This window comes from Bufo bufo, chromosome 6 (genome assembly GCF_905171765.1).
Source record: "Bufo bufo chromosome 6, aBufBuf1.1, whole genome shotgun sequence".
Classification (NCBI taxonomy): domain Eukaryota; kingdom Metazoa; phylum Chordata; class Amphibia; order Anura; family Bufonidae; genus Bufo; species Bufo bufo.
Genome location: NC_053394.1, coordinates 270037275 through 270056845, shown reverse-complemented (window position 1 = coordinate 270056845; position 19571 = coordinate 270037275). Strand labels below are relative to the sequence as shown.

The following is a 19571-nucleotide window of genomic DNA, read 5'->3' as shown; positions in this document are numbered from 1 at the left end:
ATCAGTGCATCCGTAAAAATCATGCGGACATATGAATGGAGCTTTACAGGGGGTTGATCAATGACAGGGGGGTGATCACCACAGTCATTGATCATGCCCCTGTAAGGCTTCATTCAGACGTCCGGATGCGTTTTGCGGATCGGATCCATCTATCAGTGCATCCGTAAAAATCATGCAGACATCTGAATGGAGCTTTACAGGGGGGTAATCAATGACAGGGGGGTGATCACCACAGTCATTGATCATGCCCCTGTAAGGCTTTATTCAGACGTCCGGATGCGTTTTGCGGATCGGATCCATCTATCAGTGCATCCGTAAAAATCATGCGGACATCTGAATGGAGCTTTACAGGGGGGTAATCAATGACAGTAGGGTGATCACCACAGTCATTGATCATGCCCCTGTAAGGCTTCATTCAGACGTCCGGATGCGTTTTGCGGATCGGATCCATCTATCAGTGCATCCGGAAAAATCATGCGGACATCTGAATGGAGCTTTACAGGGGGGTGATCAGGGAGTCTATATGGGGTGATCACCACAGTCATTGATCATGCCCCTGTAAGGCTTCATTCAGACGTCCGGATGCGTTTTGCGGATCGGATCCATCTATCAGTGCATCCGTAAAAATCATGCGGACATCTGAATGGAGCTTTACAGGGGGGTGATCAGGGAGTCTATATGGGGTGATCACCACAGTCATTGATCATGCCCCTGTAAGGCTTCATTTAGACGTCCGGATGCGTTTTGCGGATCCAATCCATCTATCAGTGGATCCGTAAAAATCATGCGGACGTCTGAATGGAGCTTTACAGGGGGGTAATCAATGACAGGGGGGTAATCAATGACAGGGGGGTGATCAGGGAGTCTATATGGGGTGATCACCACAGTCATTGATCACGCCCCTGTAAGGCTTCATTCAGACGTCCGGATGCGTTTTGCGGATCCGATCCATCTATCAGTGGATCCGTAAAAATCATGCGGACATCTGAATGGAGCTTTACAGGGGGGTGATCAATGACAGGGGGGTAATCAATGACAGGGGGGTGATCAGGGAGTCTATATGGGGTGATCAGGGGCTAATAAGGGGTTAATAAGTGACGGGGGGGGGTGTAGTGTAGTGTAGTGGTGCTTGGTGCTACTTTACTGAGCTACCTGTGTCCTCTGGTGGTCGATCCAAACAAAGGGGACCACCAGAGGACCAGGTAGCAGGTATATTAGACGCTGTTATTAAAACAGCGTCTAATATACCTGTTAGGGGTTAAAAAAAACACATCTCCAGCCTGCCAGCGAACGATCGCCGCTGGCAGGCTGGAGATCAACTCTCTTACCTTCCGTTCCTGTGAGCGCGCGCGCCTGTGTGCGCGCGTTCACAGGAAATCTCGGCCATCGCGAGATGACGCGTATATGCGTGACTGTGCGCAGCGCTGCCACCTCCGGAACGCGATCCTGCGTTAGGCGGTCCGGAAGTGGTTAAAGAGGGCCTTTCACTAGAATACAAAATCTAAACTAAGCATACAGACATGGAGAGCGGCGCCCAGGGATCTCCCTGCACTTACTGTTATCCCTGGGCGCCGCTCCGTTCTCCCGGTATAGGCTCCGGTATCTTCATATGTTTGGCTCCACCCAGTTGAGCCTGCCGGCGTCTCCTTCTCCCAGAGAAAAAAAAAACCTCTCAGGCTATGAGCTGAGCGCTGCGATTGGCCAGCGCTACAGCCTGGGAGAAGGAGACGCCGGCAGGCTCAACTGGGTGGAGCCGAACATATGAAGATACCGGAGCCTATACCGGGAGAACGGAGCAGCGCCCAGGTATAACAGTAAGTGCAGGGAGATCCCTGGGCGCCGCTCTCCATGTCTGTAAGCTTAGTTTAGATTTTGTATTCTAGTGAAAGGTCCTCTTTAAGTTTTATGTAGCCTCTATTTTTAAACAATTTTGTAGGGATTTGAACTCACAACCTTCTACATTAAGTGCAAAAACCTTAACCAATGGGCTATAGTGCTCAGTGATATGTCAGTACTGAAAAATATCATTTAGCCTCTATTTTTAAAATGTTTCTGTGGGGATTAAAACTCACAACCTTCTACATTAAGGGCAAAAACCTTAAAGTGTTACTGACATTTCACTACAGAAAATTAAATTCCTAACATATGTGATGCTGAAGAGAAGATATTCATGAAGCTGCATTTTTCAGCTAATTTTACCTTTCTGATGTCTGTATTCAGCCCTTAGCAACCATATTTCTCTGTGCCTCTATTTCAGCAACTTCCTCTGCTGCTCTTCCTGTGATGATCTTTGCCCTTCCTTGAGGACATCCTGTATTTCCATCACTTCCCATAAGCCCTTGCTCTCCTTACATAAACTAGCAGGACCAATCAGAACGCAGATAACTTCCCACAGTCCCAGAGCAGTGTGTATCCTCACATACAGCTTACCAGAGACAAGCCCTGAAATTACATTAAATCAGTAAGCATTTCTTTTAACCTCTTAATAGCCAGCTGTCCCTCATGCTCTTCCAGACTGACAGGGAGGGGGGGGGGGGAGCTACTTTAGCTGCTTATATCTCTGGTTTGGTATGAGCTAGAAATATGGGCTTTCTGTTGACATTCCAAGCTTTCAGACAATACCAGAATGACATAAATCTGTTCAGTACAGGGGAAGATATCAATGACAGAAATCAGGATGCTATGAATGAAGCTGAAAGTAAAAGCAGATTATACCCACGATTATTCCCTACTCATTGTCATTCTGGTCATGTATGAAAGCCTGGACTCTCAGCTTTCAAACAAGACCAGTTGCATACAATTGAGAAGATATCACCATCTAAAGCATCTCTTCCCCCTCCACTTTCTGCCTCAGCCCAGCTCCAGGCTGTCAGGGCTGAGCTCCTCCTCCCAAAGCTCATCAGTCTATTGTTATAATACCGAGAAGACGGAATGCACATGGCAATGCTGTGAGATGAGAGCTGCTGAATAGGAAAGTAGCATGCATTTGTGGGAGTTATTAGCAGGTAAAACTGAAAATGATCAAATGTTAGAGCACAAAAGCACTTATACCGCAGGGTGTACTATACCATTAGGGAATAAAAAATTAAACTGCAGTTACACTTTAACCACTGCGCTGTAGAGCTCAATGCTATGGTTCTGATAAAAAACCTCATAGAAGATAAGATAAATTGTATTATACAAGAGAAACTCCTATGAAATTTTTCAGCACTAGCTTAGCATTAAGCTCTATAGCCCAGTGGTTAGGGTTCTTACCCTTACTGTAGAAGGTTGTGGGTTCAAAGACGTTTCAAAAATAGAGTGTAAATTAGATTTATATACACAGGGTGTCCCTAAGCATAATGACAATGCTTGGGAATACCCCTTTCATTTTCATAACACTGACTCCTTATATGGAAATATGCACCTTTCAGAGAACTGATGGCTTGTGGAGAGTCCCAAGTCATAATTTCTTTGCTAAAAACGCAGTACCATCCCTGCAATATAAGATCTGTCCTATCGTGATGGCGTCCTCACACACCTCTGATGCCATATATTTTTCAATGTTGATTCTAAACTATTTGAGAACCAGTAATCCTATCTGTCCTTTCCAACACAACCGGCACACTCCTGAAATACTCTGTACCAGCCCTGCACACGCATATAGAACAGAAGGTGGGCCAGTACTTGAGCCTGTCAGTGTCTGCAAAAGTGCACGGCATCGCCGACGTGTGGAGCTGTAACTACTGACAGGGACAATACATTTTATGGCCCACTGGGTGAATGTGGTTCCTGCATATCCACACCAGCAACTTGGCCAGGTGACGCCGCTTTCACCTCCACATTGTCACGCTGTTGGTCCTGCGACAATGTCTGCCTCTGCCTTCTCATTCTCCACCGTGTCCTCAGCCTCCACTGCAGGAACAATTCACAGTGCCCCTCCAGAATATCAGAAGTGCAGGGCACGGCGGTGTCACGCCGTTCTGAACCTCGTTTGCATAGGCGAACGGAGTTCCAAAGGGGAGGAACTGCTCCGTGTGCTTCATCAAGAAACATCGACAACTGAAAATCGGAACCATGGTGACCGACAACGGGAAGAACATGGTATCAGTGCTGTGTCAAGGAGGGCTGAGCCATGCGCCCTGCATGGCACACATGTTCAATCTGGTAAACGGTTCCTGAAGTCTTCCACCCATCTGCAAGATATCATAAAAATGGCCAGGAAACTTTGCATACACTTCAGCCACTTGTACATCGCAAAGCACACCCTCCTTGAGCTGCAGTGGCAGAACGGCATCCCCCAACATAGGCTGATATGCGACGTTTCCACCCGTTGGAATTCCACCCTCCATATGTTGGACCGACTATACGTACAGAGAAAGGCCATAAATGATTTGTTGATGATCCAAGCGGACAGGAGTACTCCTCTGTGTGACTTCGATGTCACCCAGTGGCAGCTCATGCGTCACACCTGCCATTTGCTCAGGCCCTTTGAGGAGGCCACGTTATTTGTCAGTCGCCAGGTCTACGGGATGAACAATGTCATTCCACTGCTTCATGTCCTGGAACAGGTGCTGGTAAATCTGGCTGGTCAGGGGACTGGCGCCTAGATCTCACGCCCACATCAGCCCTGTGGGGACTGAACTGGAGGAAGAGGAGGAGGAGGACATTGGAGCACAAGCAATGTGTAGCTAAATGGATAGTTTGTATACATAGGTGACAGGAGAAGGAGGAGCAGGAGCAGCTAGAGAAGCTACAGGGCGATGAAGACGAGGGAGAGGACCCAGACACACCGTGGCAGTATGCAGTGGAAATGGAGGCAGGGAGTCCCTCCAAGTCACTTGCACAAATGGCCCGATGCCTGCTCACTTGCTTGCGTAGTGACCAGTGATGAGCGGCAGGGGCAATATTGGAATTTGCGATATTTTGCGAATACTTGGGCGAATATTCGTTATATATTCGCAAATTCGAGAATTCATGATCTCCAGTCATTTATTTCTTGATTGCAAAAATCGGCAATCGGAAAATTTGCGATAAAAAATTTGTGATACGAAAATTCCCGATCAACACTACTCCTAAAGTCTAAGATATTGCAGCCTTCTCATTGGACCACAAGCAAGAAGCAGTGAGGGATCATAGGTACTGATGAAAAAAAATCTAGAATATTCATGATTACGAAGATATAGCACTATATTCTAGATATTCTCGAATTCTCGAAGTGCCAATATTAGTGATTAAAATTCGCTATTAAAATATTCGCGATCAACACTAGTAGTGACAGCCGAATTGTCACCATTCGGCAGAGGGATGACTTCTGGCTCTCCACCTTGTTGGACCCTCGCTACCGGTCCAAAACTGGGGCCTTTTTTTTTACACCCGCTGAGCGGTAAGACAAACTGAACTACAATAGACATCCTATGTAGTCAGTTGGCCGCTGCCTATCTGTGCCATCGTCCATCCTCTCGCAGGTCTGACCGGGGGGGAGGGCTCTGCGCTCACGTTCCACTGTCCTGGCTGCTGGGGAGGGGTGTGGTGGCAGGAACAGTACCAGCTCCATCAGCAGCAGCCTGAGTCTAGAGTCGCTGATGAGCAGCTTTCTTCACCCGCCTAGTGAAGAAACTACTCACCAGCAGAAGCATCTAGACCTGGAGCAGAACCTGAACCAGCAGGTGGTGGCATACTTGGACAGCACCCTGCCACCAGGCCAGTAGTGTGGCTTCAGAGTGGGTGTTTAGTGCGGCGGGGGCCATAGTTAACCCAAGAAGAACTTGCATGTCCAACCAAAATGTGGAGAGACTGACCTTTGTCAAGATGAATCAGGCGTGTATCAGCCAGGATTTCCATCCACCAATGCTTGATGCATTAGACTAGATCATCCATGGTGCCACACCAACACTTTGACAAAAGAGACCGGTTTCTTCTGGCTACCTGCCTCAGCTACTATTCTGATGTCACCCGCCTGATGACACACATCTGATGCCAAGTGCTCCTTCTTTCACCCACCGTCTTCAGCTGGTACTGGTATTGCCACCCTCCTCCCCACTATGTCACTGGGTCACTCTGTGGTCTCCTGATGCTGCTGCCACCTCCACAATATGTCACCTTGCCACTCTGTGGTCTCCTGATGCTGCTGCCACCTCCACACTATGTCACCTTGCCACTTTGTGGTCTCCTAATGCTGCTGCCACCTCCACACTATGTCACCTTGCCACTTTGTGGTCTTTTGTTGCTGCTGCCACGTCCACACTGTGTCACCTTGCCATTTTGTGGTTTCCTCATGCTGCTGCCACCTCCACACTATGTCACCTTGCCACTCTGTGGTCTCCTCATACTGCTGCCATCTCCACACTATGTCACCTTACCACTCCGTGGTCTTCTGATGCTGCCACCACCCCCCACACTGTCATTGTGCCACTCTGTGGCCTGCTGCTGATGCTACCTCCACACTCTGTCATTGTGCCACTCTGTGGCCTCCTGATGCTGCTGCAGCCACCTCCACACCGTCATTGTGCCCCTCTGTGGTCTCCTCATGCTGCATCCACCTCACCACTATGTCATAGGGCCACTCTGTGGACTTCTAATGCTGTTCCCACCCTCCCCACTTCATGACTGGGCCACTATTCTGCCTTTTGGCCTGGCTGACATCATCATTTATTTGACCCTTCTTCAGATGTCTGTGTAGCAGCTGTAAGGCCTGTATGGTCCCATCAGAATTGGCTTGTAATTTGGTAGCCAAAAGCAGGAGTGGGTACAAAACACAGAAGACATGCAAATATTCCATTCACATGTCATCTCTGTTTTGGATCCACTCCTATTTTTTGGGCATTAGCAATGCTGATGGATTACTGACCAAATGCTGACCGAGTGAAGGCGGATGCTCCACAAACAGGATCCTTTTTTTGGGGTTATTGTTCTGACGGATCAGAGGAAGGGCAAAAAAATCTGTGATGTCAACACAAACTTACTGCTGACACCCTCTCCACACTGTCGGCTCTACTTGTATAAGAGTTTAATAGAACAGGTTCTGTAGACATCTATGTGGAATCAGCTGACGACGGTGTAAAAGGAGCTAACATTGACCTGTAAGGCTGAGTTCATACTTGAGTTATTTGGTCATTTTTGGCCTCGTGACTGCCCAAATAAGTGAAGTGTGCAGTGATTCTAAGAGCAGAAACCCTCAGGGATTGGCAGCACTTCTTATCACACATACTTGGGTACAGACCAGTAGACAGACTTCAAGCCGGGTGGTGCACGCAGATAGGGATCTGGCTGGGGGTCCCGACTCGTCCAGATACTTCAATAATCCGCAGCACTTGCCAGTAGTTGGTGTAAAACGGTGATTTATTCACTCAGACAGCTAGATTACAGCGACGTTTCGACCTTGGTTGGTCTTTATCAAGCAATGAAATCCCATATCCCAGAGTGCCTTAAATAGTGTATGGAGGTAGGTACATTGGTAAGTGTGTACAGTCCCTCCTCACAAGTGGGAGTATATTTATGTCTGCACATAACATGATTCCGGTGAGGAGAAGCTCAGAAAAAACATCAGTGACAACAGGGTGATATACCTTAGAACACAAGTGGTTATTCAAGCAATACATTCCACTATACCTTATTTAAAGATGATGATCCCTGCAATGGCTGCGCAATCCACGCTACTCCCAGTAAAGCGCCAAATACTGGCGTTCCCGTCTCCTCATTGCGCATGCGTCAGTGGCAGCTAAAAGGCAAATAGGCAACTCTGTTGCCATATTAGCTGGGATAGGGCGCTGTCTTAATAAAGAAATCACTGTTTTACACCAACTACTGGCGAGTGCTGCGGATTATTGAAGTATCGTGATTCTAAGAGCGATGCCTGTCATCTGCATGTCATACTGACTCACAGTGTTATTTCACTACCACAGCAGACTCCCTATGAGTGTTACTGCAAGGCACAGTGTTCTACACCACTATAAAGGCTCTCTGCAGTCAGGAAATAGCCAATTTTTGAAAAATTCCCTCATCTCTAGCTTAGTTGAATAGGCGTCAAACCCCATTCAACTCGAGGCATGTCTGTATAATGGGCTTAAACAGGCTCAGCCTCTCTAGAAAGCATTTTCAAGGCTGCTACCTGGAAATGTGTTCATACCATTACTCGTCATTATAGGGTAGATGTTTTTTCTTCAAAAGATCTGGCTTTAGTCCTCCAGGAAGCAGTCCCTTCGTAATTTTATTGCATCTCTGTTATGGCTCATGGGTGTCGTCGTGTAGACGACTAGAGGAAACGGTAATTACACCGGAAATTGTATTTCCTGAAAGTCTCCACAACGGCACTCTGGGTTTCCCCCCCCCCTCAAAAAAAAAAAAAAGTATATATATATATTTTTTGTATTTAATAGATTATACAAGATAGAGCATATATATATATATATATATATATATATATATATATATATATATATATTAGATTATGGAGTTAATATTCGGGGAGGGGGGGGAAATACATTTATATACTTCTCCACTGAGGAGTTAGGTAGGGAGGGGAGATTTAATCTCTCTACGTGTTTTTCCTGTCTCTGATAGGGTGGGGCTAAGCTGATGGGTGCCGTCGTGCAGACTTCCATACAAATACCGGTAAGTGTAATTACCGTTTCCAAATCAACAGCTGAAAAAACCCTACCATTTTTGCACTGTATGCACTTGTATTTTAAATTAAAGTGAACGGGAAACTGTTGGTCGATTTCTGAATATGGATTTAGCAGCAGAAAAGCAGTTTGCTAAATTAGTGGCAGATTTTAGCAGAGTGAATATACACTGAAAGGGCAGCTACCCAGTAAAAATTGTGAAACAATAGTGAAGGTTTAACTGGAAAATAATCAGTTGCCTTACAACTGTGTTTTTTTTTTCTCTTGTAGCGAAAGGTCTGGTTGAGATTGGCGCACAATGGATTCATGGACCATCTCCAGGCAACCCAGTCTTCCAGCTGGCATCTCAGTTTGGCCTTTTAGGACCAGATGCCTTGCTTGAGGAGAATCAAAAAAATAACTGGGACGGCCATCCCCCTTCCATCGTGGTTACCTACAGTAGTTCAGGAAGAAAAGTCGACCCAGAAGTGATGACCAACATTACAGAGTTGTTTAACACATGGCTGGCACAAGTCCGGAATTTCACCAGTGATGATTGCGATCCTGAAGCTAGTGTGGGAAAATTTATGCGAGAAAAGATTGTCCACAGCTCACAAGAATGGGAAAAGGAAGAAGTTGAAATTAATATGGCTTTGTTGAGGGGGTTTCTCAATGTAGAATGCATTGTATATGCAGCACATAGTATGGACCAGGTGGCACTCTGCCCTTTTTGGGAATATACAGTGCTTCCAGGACTTGATTGCACCTTTCCTAAGTAAGTAAAAAAAAAATACAATTTCATTGTATATTAACTAATGACAATAAGCTTGCACTATTGTTTAACCCCCTCAAAGGGTATCTGTCAGCAGATTTGCTCGCTCTGCAACCCTCTTCACTTTGACAGTACCAGGCGTGATCACGTCTTCACTGCCTGGCCCTGTCAATTAACCCCTTCAGTGCCGAGCCACTTTTCACCTTAAATCCCAGGCCGATTTTGGCAAATCAGACTGTCACTTTATGTAGTAATAACTTTGGAACGCTTTTAATTATCCAAGCTATTCTGAGATTGTTTTCTCGTGACACATTGTACTTCATGACAGTCATAAATTTGAGTCAATATATTTCACCTTTATTAATGAAAAAAAATCCCAAAGTTACCAAAACATTTTCAAAATTCACAATTTTCTACATTTCAATTTCTCTGTTTTAAAAAAAGAAAGTGATACCTCATAAAATATTTATTATTTAACATTCCCCATGTCTGCTTTATGTTGGCATCATTTTGTAAATGTCATTTTATTTTTTTAGGACATTAGAAAGCTTAGAAAGTTAGAAGCAATTTTTCAAATTTTCAACATCATTTCCAAAACCATTTTTTTAACTACCAATTCAGTTATAAAGTGATTTTGAGGGGCTTATGTAATTGAAACCACTCATAAATGACCCCATTTTAGAAACTACACCCCTTAATTAAAACTGATGCTACAAACTTTGCTAACCCTTGAGGTATTCCACAAGAATTAAAGGAAAATGGAGGGGAATTTTAAAAATTTCACAATTTCATGTTTTGTTAGATTTTTTTTATGTTAATCATTTTTTTCTTGCAAGGGTTAACAGCAAAATAAACCTCAATATATTACTCTGATTCTACAGTTTACAGAAATACCCCATATGTGGTGGTAAACTGCTCTATGGGCACGTTGCAGTGGTCAGAAGGAAATGAGCGCCTTATGGATTTTGGAGGCAAATTTTGCTAGAATGGTTTTTAGGCGCCATTTAGTATTTGAAGAGACCCTGACGTACCCCTACAGTGGAAACCCTCAAAAAGTGACCCTATTTTGGAAACTACAGCCCTTAAGGGCTCATGCACATGAATGTATTTTCTTGCCGTGTCCATTCCATATATGGAACCATTCATTTCTATGGGTCCTCCAAAAAAACATAAATGCTTCAGTGTGCGTTCCGTGTCCGTAAGTCCGCATTTACATTCTGCATAAAAATAGAACCCGTCTTATTATTGTCCGCAAATCACGTTCCGGGGCCCCATTCAAGTCAATGGTTCCGCAAAAAAAACGGAATGCATCCGTAATGCCAAGCCCACTTTTGCCATGTGTTTACAAATATTGGCTGAGCAAATGTGCAGGAAAGAGACTCAGGCCTAGTTAGCTGCTAACCAGAGCTTGGAAGATGTACAGTACAGACCAAAAGTTTGGACACACCTTCTCATTCAAAGAGTTTTCTTTATTTTCATGACTATGAAGGCATCAAAACTATGAATTAACACATGTGGAATTATATACATAACAAACAAGTGTGAAACAACTGAAAATATGTCATATTCTAGGTTCTTCAAAGTAGCCACCTTTTGCTTTGATTACTGCTTTGCACACTCTTGGCATTCTCTTGATGAGCTTCAAGAGGTAGTCCCCTGAAATGGTCTTCCAACAGTCTTGAAGGAGTTCCCAGAGATGCTTAGCACTTGTTGGCCACTTTGCCTTCACTCTGCGGTCCAGCTCACCCCAAACAATCTCGATTGGGTTCATGTCCGGTGACTGTGGAGGCCAGGTCATCTGGCGCAGCACCCCATCACTCTCCTTCATGGTCAAATAGCCCTTACTTTCAAAGTTTTCCCAATTTTTCGGCTGACTGACTGACCTTCATTTCTTAAAGTAATGATGACCACTCGTTTTTCTTTACTTAGCTGCTTTTTTCTTGCCATAATACAAATTCTAACAGTCTATTCAGTAGGACTATCAGCTGTGTATCCACCTGACTTCTCCTCAACGCAACTGATGGTCCCAACCCCATTTATAAGGCAAGAAATCCCACTTATTAAACCTGACAGGGCACACCTGTGAAGTGAAAACCATTTCAGGGGACTACCTCTTGAAGCTCATCAAGAGAATGCCAAGAGTGTGCAAAGCAGTAATCAAAGCAAAAGGTGGCTACTTTGAAGAACCTAGAATATGACATATTTTCAGTTGTTTCACACTTGTTTGTTATGTATATAATTCCACATGTGTTAATTCATAGTTTTGATGCCTTCAGTGTGAATCTACAATTTTCATAGTCATGGAAATAAAGAAAACTCTTTGAATCAGAAGGTGTGTCCAAACTTTTGGTCTGTACTGTATATGGAGAGCCTAATTTCTCTGATACAAGAAAGACCCCAAATCTGGGACACCGGCAGTGAGGGCTACCATGATTGGGTAGCCAAGGAGCGTGCATGGGAGGAGGTTGCGCAACCCAATGGGAGAAGGACAATTCCAAAAAGCGCCGTGACCTAGGTAAGACCACCAATGCTAAAGATTTGGTTTATGACAATTTATTTGTGTCTACATTTTAAGCAGCTGCGTAGCTATAGGGGAAGCAAGGGTAGTCCATGTTTTGCTTCACAACTATGATTGGGGACACCCAGGAGGATTTAAATTAATTGCAAAGATGTATCTCCTCCTCAGTACTTGTTTTGACTGTTACACTTAAAAATGCATAATTTGTATGAAGTCTATGTTACTTTTCACATTTTTACGCTATTTTAAAGCATATATGTTATTTCGCCAGTCATATAATATTATGTTTAGAAATCACATGTACATGCTTCAAAAGTTAATGAAGGTCAGTCCCCAGTAATGTATGAGTTAGCAACAACTACTGTGCCATACTTGGCTTTGATAATATCAACTAATACATGTGTTTTTTTTAAAGATATACATTACTTATTTATTTATTTTTTTTATGCTGTGTGTTAGTACAAAAAGTCAAGAAATTATGGCAATCCTGCTGTGACCAATATCGGTGGGAGTTACGGTAGTACTGGCCAAGGGACATAGTGGAGATGGCGGACTTAAAGAACAAAGCCCTATATGTACACTCGGCAGCTGCAGTTTCTGTGCTCCATATTGGATTTAAGGCCGTAAGTATATTCTTTCTGGGTTTGTTAAGAAGTAATTATATCTTCCACTATTTCTTTATTAAGAGATAATGTGTGATGCTTCCAAAATAAAAATTTCTTTGTCATCCTCCATTTATTTCCATCTCAGCACCGTTCACAATCTGGAGGATCAAGGCCCAAATTCCAGCAGCTCAACTGAGGAGCAACCTGCTGTCGGACCCGATTCACTACCTCCTGTGCCCGGTGAGGAGGAGTTCAGCACCCAGGAGCTGGCCAGTCAACACCAATGCTTCCGCTGTGGAAGCAGGAGGAGGACAGGCTTCCAGTCCTGAACCACATCCCAGGCAATGACAGCGGAGAAGGGGTGCTAGGAGCAATCCTTTATCTCGCTCAGATACTCAAGCTCTGTTAGGTAGTCAGGTGCTTGAGTATTTGAGCGAGAGAAGGAAGGAAGGGAAGGAGGAGAGGATGATTAATGGCCTAGCTCCCCTCATCCAAAACTGGGCCCCTGAAAAAATCCGGGTGTATGTAAATTTTATTTCATCAGTGGCCACAATTAAGGAATCAAAACCTGTAACCGTGGACCTGCTTCGTATGGTGGACGCCATGAAGCAGAATGTTTATGCAAGGTCTTTAGAGCTTCAATTGGGACCCAGTATGACCCCAACTCAGACCCGCCCAAGCTCATGTTCCCAGCCCCTGTATTCACAAGACAGGCAATCGGTTTGGCACCCGCAATACCCGGGACAAAGCTCAGTCCCCCCACAGTACCATCCACCTGGTGATGTGAGTGTTCATCCAGGCCAAGTGCCTGGATAATTTAAATTTACCCGTGAGCTTTTTGATATGTGTTTTTTTTTATTTTATTTAGATCATGGCTGAATGTTAAGCCAAAATGATGTTTTATTTTTAGTAAATATACATTATGAAATCCAATATTGTGTGGTCCTGTTTCTTACATATTGTCAACATCTTGATATATGAAATGATGTTTTATTTGAATAGTCAATGCTAACATGTGTAAATGAAAAGACATAGTGATATTTTATTAAAACACATTATTTTCAAAATGGATTGTATGTAGTGCAAAATCCGTCTTCAAACATAAATAGACAGTTGACATCTTCATCATTGTGTGAACATCCAAACCAGGAAACTTCTACACCGTCTTTACGTCTCATCCAGTCAAACCTAAGAGAAAACAAGGGCAGATAATGGGAAAATTAATAAAAACATTTTCCATGATACACATATAAACATTTAAGAACTGAAATCCAAAAGAAATATCCAATTTACGGTGAAAGAGGTATTAGAAATTTTATGTAATGTGGGGATTCGCTCTGGTAGTTAGGATAAGCGGGCGCAGTACAGAGGCAAAATACAAGTTCGGAATTCAAACTTCAGTGTTTATTCACACATGATGTCAAAAACAAAATGTCACTTTTGCAGTGTTGGTGTTACTTCACACACAATGGCAAGTTAATAAAACAAAAGTCACCCACCCAGCACTTTGACTATTCCCAGTAAGAGCCATTCCGGATCAGCTATTACAGCCATGCTTAGTACCAAGGTGTCAAACAGCAACTGCTGCTGACACATAAAAACAGTCTCTTACTCCACCGAGGCCAGGAACCTCGGTGACACGTACCTATCATCCACGATGATTCCTTGTACCTTCTTAATAGCTACTTTGGCTAATAACATAGTTTTTACTACAATACACCCCAGCCCGCAAGCCCACGTCAAGGGTGCTCTCTGTCTTTCGAGTCTCTACACTATCTACATACAAAGAAATAAAAAATAAAAAATGACTCCAAAATAACAACATACTAAAATGGCCCGAGTCCAGATCACATCATTGTCTGCTGAGCACTACGTCTATATGCCACAGTAATGCACCCTCAGGGCTGGTAAAGTAATTGGGATAGAGGTCTCGAAATGCAAGTCCTGAAGATCCAGGCCGTCCATGACGAGTCTGGTCCAATCCTGTGGATGAAGAATAGGTACTAGACTTCTCTAAACCAGCATATAAGGGAGCATTATGAATCCTGACAAAGTTGTGCAGGATCACACATGCTTTAATAACCAGGGTGGCATTGTCCGGCGCTACCTGTAAGGATGACAGGAATACTCTCCACTTGTTGATAAGTATTCCAAACGCACACTCAACATACCGACGGGCTCTAGCCGATAGTTAAAAATACATCACCTGTCATCCATGTTGTGTCTGGGGAAGGGTCGCATGACATGTGGGGCCAAAGCAAAATCTTCATCAGCCACTTTTACAAATGGGCCGGGGACCCGCAGAACCTGGCAGCATTCTGGGCTCTGGGAGGGCTAGTTGGTTGGCTTGGAGTCTCACACAATCTGGAAGAACTGAAAATGCGTGCATCTGCAGTGCTCCCATAGGCCCAGATATCCACAATGATAAACTTATATGTAGTGTCAGCTAAAGCCGACAGCACAATTAAAAAGTATTGCTTAAAATTGTAGTACCGGGACCCTGTACTACAATTCTTAACACTAATGTGTCATGTGCTTAACACTAATGTGTCATGTGCCATCCAGTGCCCCAATGCAGTTTGCAAACTGTGCATCAAGATGAAAGCCCTCAGCAATTCTGATCCAATCCTCTGCCTTGGGCTTGCGCATCACCGCTTCCCGGAGTCACTGCCAAATCACTTCACAGGTTTGACGAACAATCCAAGAAATAGTTGAGACTCCCAGCAGGAACTCAAAATGCAGAGATGCAAATGAATTCCCAGTAGCCAGAAACCTGTGGAAAAAACTAAACATTAGGTCAACATATTTACCAGACACTACTGGGGTCACTAATCATACTGGTGTAAAGTAGAACTGGCTTAGTCGCCCATAGCAAAGAATCAGATTTCACCTTTCTTTTTCTAAAGATGCTGTCCAAACTGAAAGGTTTTATATGGTTGTTTGCTACGGGCAAATAGGCCAGTTCTACTTTACAACAGTTCAATTAATGACCCCAGACACTTACACATAACAAAGTGAGTCTCGAGTAGTTCCTGCTTCCGTTTCTGATCCACAAAAAACGGATGACATACGGAAACAATAGGGACATGTTTTTGCGGGAAAACGGAACGGAAACGGAGTATATACGAAAACAAAAAAAGGAACAACGGTTTCATAAAAATACGGACCGTCAAGCCCAACGTTCGTGTGCATGAGCCCAAAATAATATATTAAGGGGGGTAATAAGCACTTTGACCCCCTTAGCTTTGACCCAGTTGTCATGTTTGGTTGAAACAAAATGCCGGAGATAGTTCTCTAATATTTGACTGACCCGCTTTATTTGCCTGTTGGTCTGGGGATGATAATCGTAAGAGAAGTCCAGCTCAATTTCAAGCAGCTGGAAAAGAGCTCTCCAGAGCTTAAAGGTAAACAGGACTCTGCGAACGGAAACAATATGCCAAGGTAGACCATGCAAGCGGAATATGTGTCTCACGAACAGTTTAGCAAGTTCAGCAGCCAAGGGCAGTCCAGATAAAGGAACGAAGTACGCCATCTTGAAGAACCGGTCCACGACCACCCAGATAGCTGTACATCCGGCAGAAGTGGGCAGATCTGTAACAAAGTCCACGGCAATGTGTTGCCATGGGGCATCAAGAACAGGAAGTGGTAATAACAGCCACTGTGGTTTGGTCCTGGAGACTTTACTCTGAGCACAGATGATGCAGGCAGACACATAATCAAGCACATCCTCAGACAATGTGCGCCATCAGTAGTGGCAAGACAAAAAGTTTTGTGGTCTTGCGGATCCCTGGGTGATCAGCCAGTTTGGAGTTGTGCCCCCAATCTAGAATAGTCCATTACTGCATTTATTTTTTTAGGATCCATCTGCAACCCGGCATCAGAGATTATGTATCTGAGGAACGGAACGGTAGATTTTTCAAAGATGCATTTCTCGAGTTTGGCATAAAGTCGATTCTCTCTCAACTGCTGTAAAACTAAATGTACATGCTTCCGGTGAATGGTCAAATCTGGAGAATAGATCAGTATATCGTCCAGGTACACTATCACGCAGACATAGAGCAGGTTCCGGTAGATATCATTTATAAACTCCTGGAATACCAAGGGAGCATTGCAGATACTCGTAATGTCCATCACTAGTGTTAAAAGCAGTCTTCCACTCATTGCCCTTTCGAATGCGGATAAGGTTGTATGCGCCGTGCAGGTCGAATTTTGTGAAGAACTTAGCTCCCCGGACGGATCCTGTCAAAGAGTTCGGAGATTAGCGGAAGAGGGTATCGATTCTTGACTGTGACCTTATTCAGACCTCAATAGTCAATACAGGTCAGTAAGGATCCATCTTTTTCTGCACAAAGAAGAACCCGGCACCAGCTGGTGAAGTACATTTCCGGATAAACCCCCTCTCGAGATTCTCTTTGATGTAACCAGACATTGCTTGGGTCTCAGGAAGTGAGAGTGGGTAGAATCGACCACGAGGAGGAGTATACCCAGGCAGAAGGTCAATCGGACAATCATAAGGACGATGAGGAGGCAGGATCTCGGCCTCTTTCTTACTGAAGACGTCCACAAAACTGGTATACTGCTGCGGAAGTCCGGGCAGGTCTACAGGTACAATAGGCGAGGAAGCAGGTCGGACCTCTGATAAGCAGGTGGACTGACAGGATTATCCCCAATGCAGAATCTGACCAGAGTGCCAGTCAAGAGCTCGAGTGTGCTGACGCAGCCAGGGAAGAACAAGGATAACCAGATTCACGGACACTGGCAGCACATAGAAGGAGATCGTCTCTGAATGCAGAACCCCTATTTGCAACTTAAGGGGCATAGTAACAGAAAGCACACGTTCAGTGAGTGGCAGTCCATTTTCGGAAGCCACTGACAGAGGCCTTTCTAGACGGATGGTAGGAAGCCAGTACTGATGAACTAGAGCTTGCTGAATGAAGTTACCGGCTGACCCAGAGTCCAAGAATGCAGGCACAGACAGTATGACTCCCTTGTGAGATAGAGTCACCGGAAATGAAAGTTTCGGAGAGGACTTCTCCTTGTCTAGGACCACCTCTCCAACTGATCCTAGACATTGGCGTTTCCCGGCTTCTGTGGACAATTACGCACAAAGTGGGCCTTGCCTCCACAATACAGACACAGGTTCTCTGCTTTACGGCGTAAACATTCCTGATCAGACAATCGAAGGAGCTTTATTTGCATGGGCTCTTCAGATGGGATGGACACTAGAGGAAGAACCGGCCTCTGGAAGGATGTAGCCAAACGAGGTGGTCTTCTGGTGCCTGCGACCACCTTAGAACGTTCCCTAAAACGCATATCTATCCTTGTGGCCAAGGTAATCAGATCATTCAGAGTAGACGGACGGTCCCGACCAGCTAATTCATCCTTAATCCGGTCAGAAAGGCCCTCTCAGAACACTGCTGTCACGAGTTGGAGGTCCCAGGAGAGACCACCGCGTCATCATGCAATCAACAGAAATCAGGTACAGACACATAAGAGTTTATTGCACAAACAAAAACATGAAAGGCAGCACAGAGAAAACATGAGCTCTATGTACCGTCAGCACAGTGGGAGAAAACCCCCACTGCGCCACTGTCTAGTAATACTCCAGAGGGGCGTGACTAAGCAACTCCTGGTGTTCACTAGAGCCCTAGATGGTAGGGTTAGACTTTGCCGCAGGAAGTTGCCAGGGTCCACTCTGGAGCATGAACTAGACGGTGACAGCAGGGACGAATGGACAACAGGTACCGGAAGGTACCGACGGCACATAGGCAAACATAACAGACAGGTAAATACAAAACAGGGCAACTAATAATACAAGCAGGAGTTCACGCAAGGGAGCAGGAGTGGCAATGAGCAGAGAAGGACTTGCTCCACCAGTAGTAAACTGCATGGCCTTGTCATGCCACTCTGCTGCAAAGGCTTGCTGAACACAGACATATGAATACAAAACAGGGCAACTAATAATACAAGCAGGAGTTCACGCAAGGGAGCAGGAGTGGCAATGAGCAGAGAAGGACTTGCTCCACCAGTAGTAAACTGCATGGCCTTGTCATGCCACTCTGCTGCAAAGGCTTGCTGAACACAGACATCAGAATAAACACAAAGTAACTAAAACATAACAGGCAGAACAGATAACAGACAGACGACGTTAATGAACAAGTAGGGAAACCCACAGAGCACAGACAGACAGACAGACAGACAGACACGGATCCCATGGGTCAGCAGCATGGGAGAGAGAGTACAAACCAATAGCAGGACAAGACAACACACACCAGGAGAGCTGACACAGAACTGAGGAAACCTCAGCCTTATATACAGGTTCCATGGGTGCAGCAGAGAGACCACACCCATGGAGCAGACAGAGGATTAACTCCTAATAGGCACACAGGGGAGTTAACCCATAAAGAACCACAAATGACACACAGAAACAGAACTTCAGCGAGGAGCGCCGAACGAGCAAGGACGGAAGGTCACAGCCAGAGGTAATGACTGTGACAACTGCCAGTTAAGCTTCATTGTTCCATGCAAGTTCGGCAGCCAGGGTACGAAACTGGATGGCGCACTGAGCCACAGACGAGGAACCCTGTCATAGACGTAGCAGAGCTGAAGCAGTGGAGGATGTGCGGCCGGGCTCTTCAAAGACCGGCCAGAAGATAGCCAGGAAAGACTGCAGATTAGTGGTCTCTGGACTTCAATGTTCCCAAATAGGATTTGCCCAAGCAAGGGCCTCATCATACAAGGACACAATGAAGGCAACCTTGGACCGCTCAGTGGGAAACTTGTGCCCATGCAACTCAAAGTGGATCAGACACTGGTTCATGAATCCACAACAGGTTTCTGGATCTCCACCATAGCATGATGGCAGAGGGAGTTGCACACCAACGGCACACAAATCGCAGGAGTAGCAGCGACTGGCGACCCTGCAGTAGCTGGAGAAGATATGGCTCTGATGCCTCACTTCATGTAACAATTCCTGAAAGACAGGCTTGGGGTGACCAGCGGGGTCCATGGCCTCAGTGTACTGTCATGAACCAGTGGGTGTGAACCCACTGTGCCACGTGTCCTACCTCCTCTAAGGGCATTGTCTAAGTGAA

General features: G+C 45.0%; 1 protein-coding gene across 1 annotated transcript in view; it reads left to right on the top strand.

The window, feature by feature from the left end:
* The window catches only part of LOC121003667 (peroxisomal N(1)-acetyl-spermine/spermidine oxidase-like), a 130076-nt gene that overhangs the window by 43547 nt on the left and 66958 nt on the right, over positions 1–19571 (top strand). The window contains exon 2 of the mRNA XM_040435533.1: positions 8874–9357. Coding sequence (XP_040291467.1) covers positions 8874–9357 — 484 coding nt within the window. The remainder of the gene's footprint in view (positions 1–8873; positions 9358–19571) is intronic.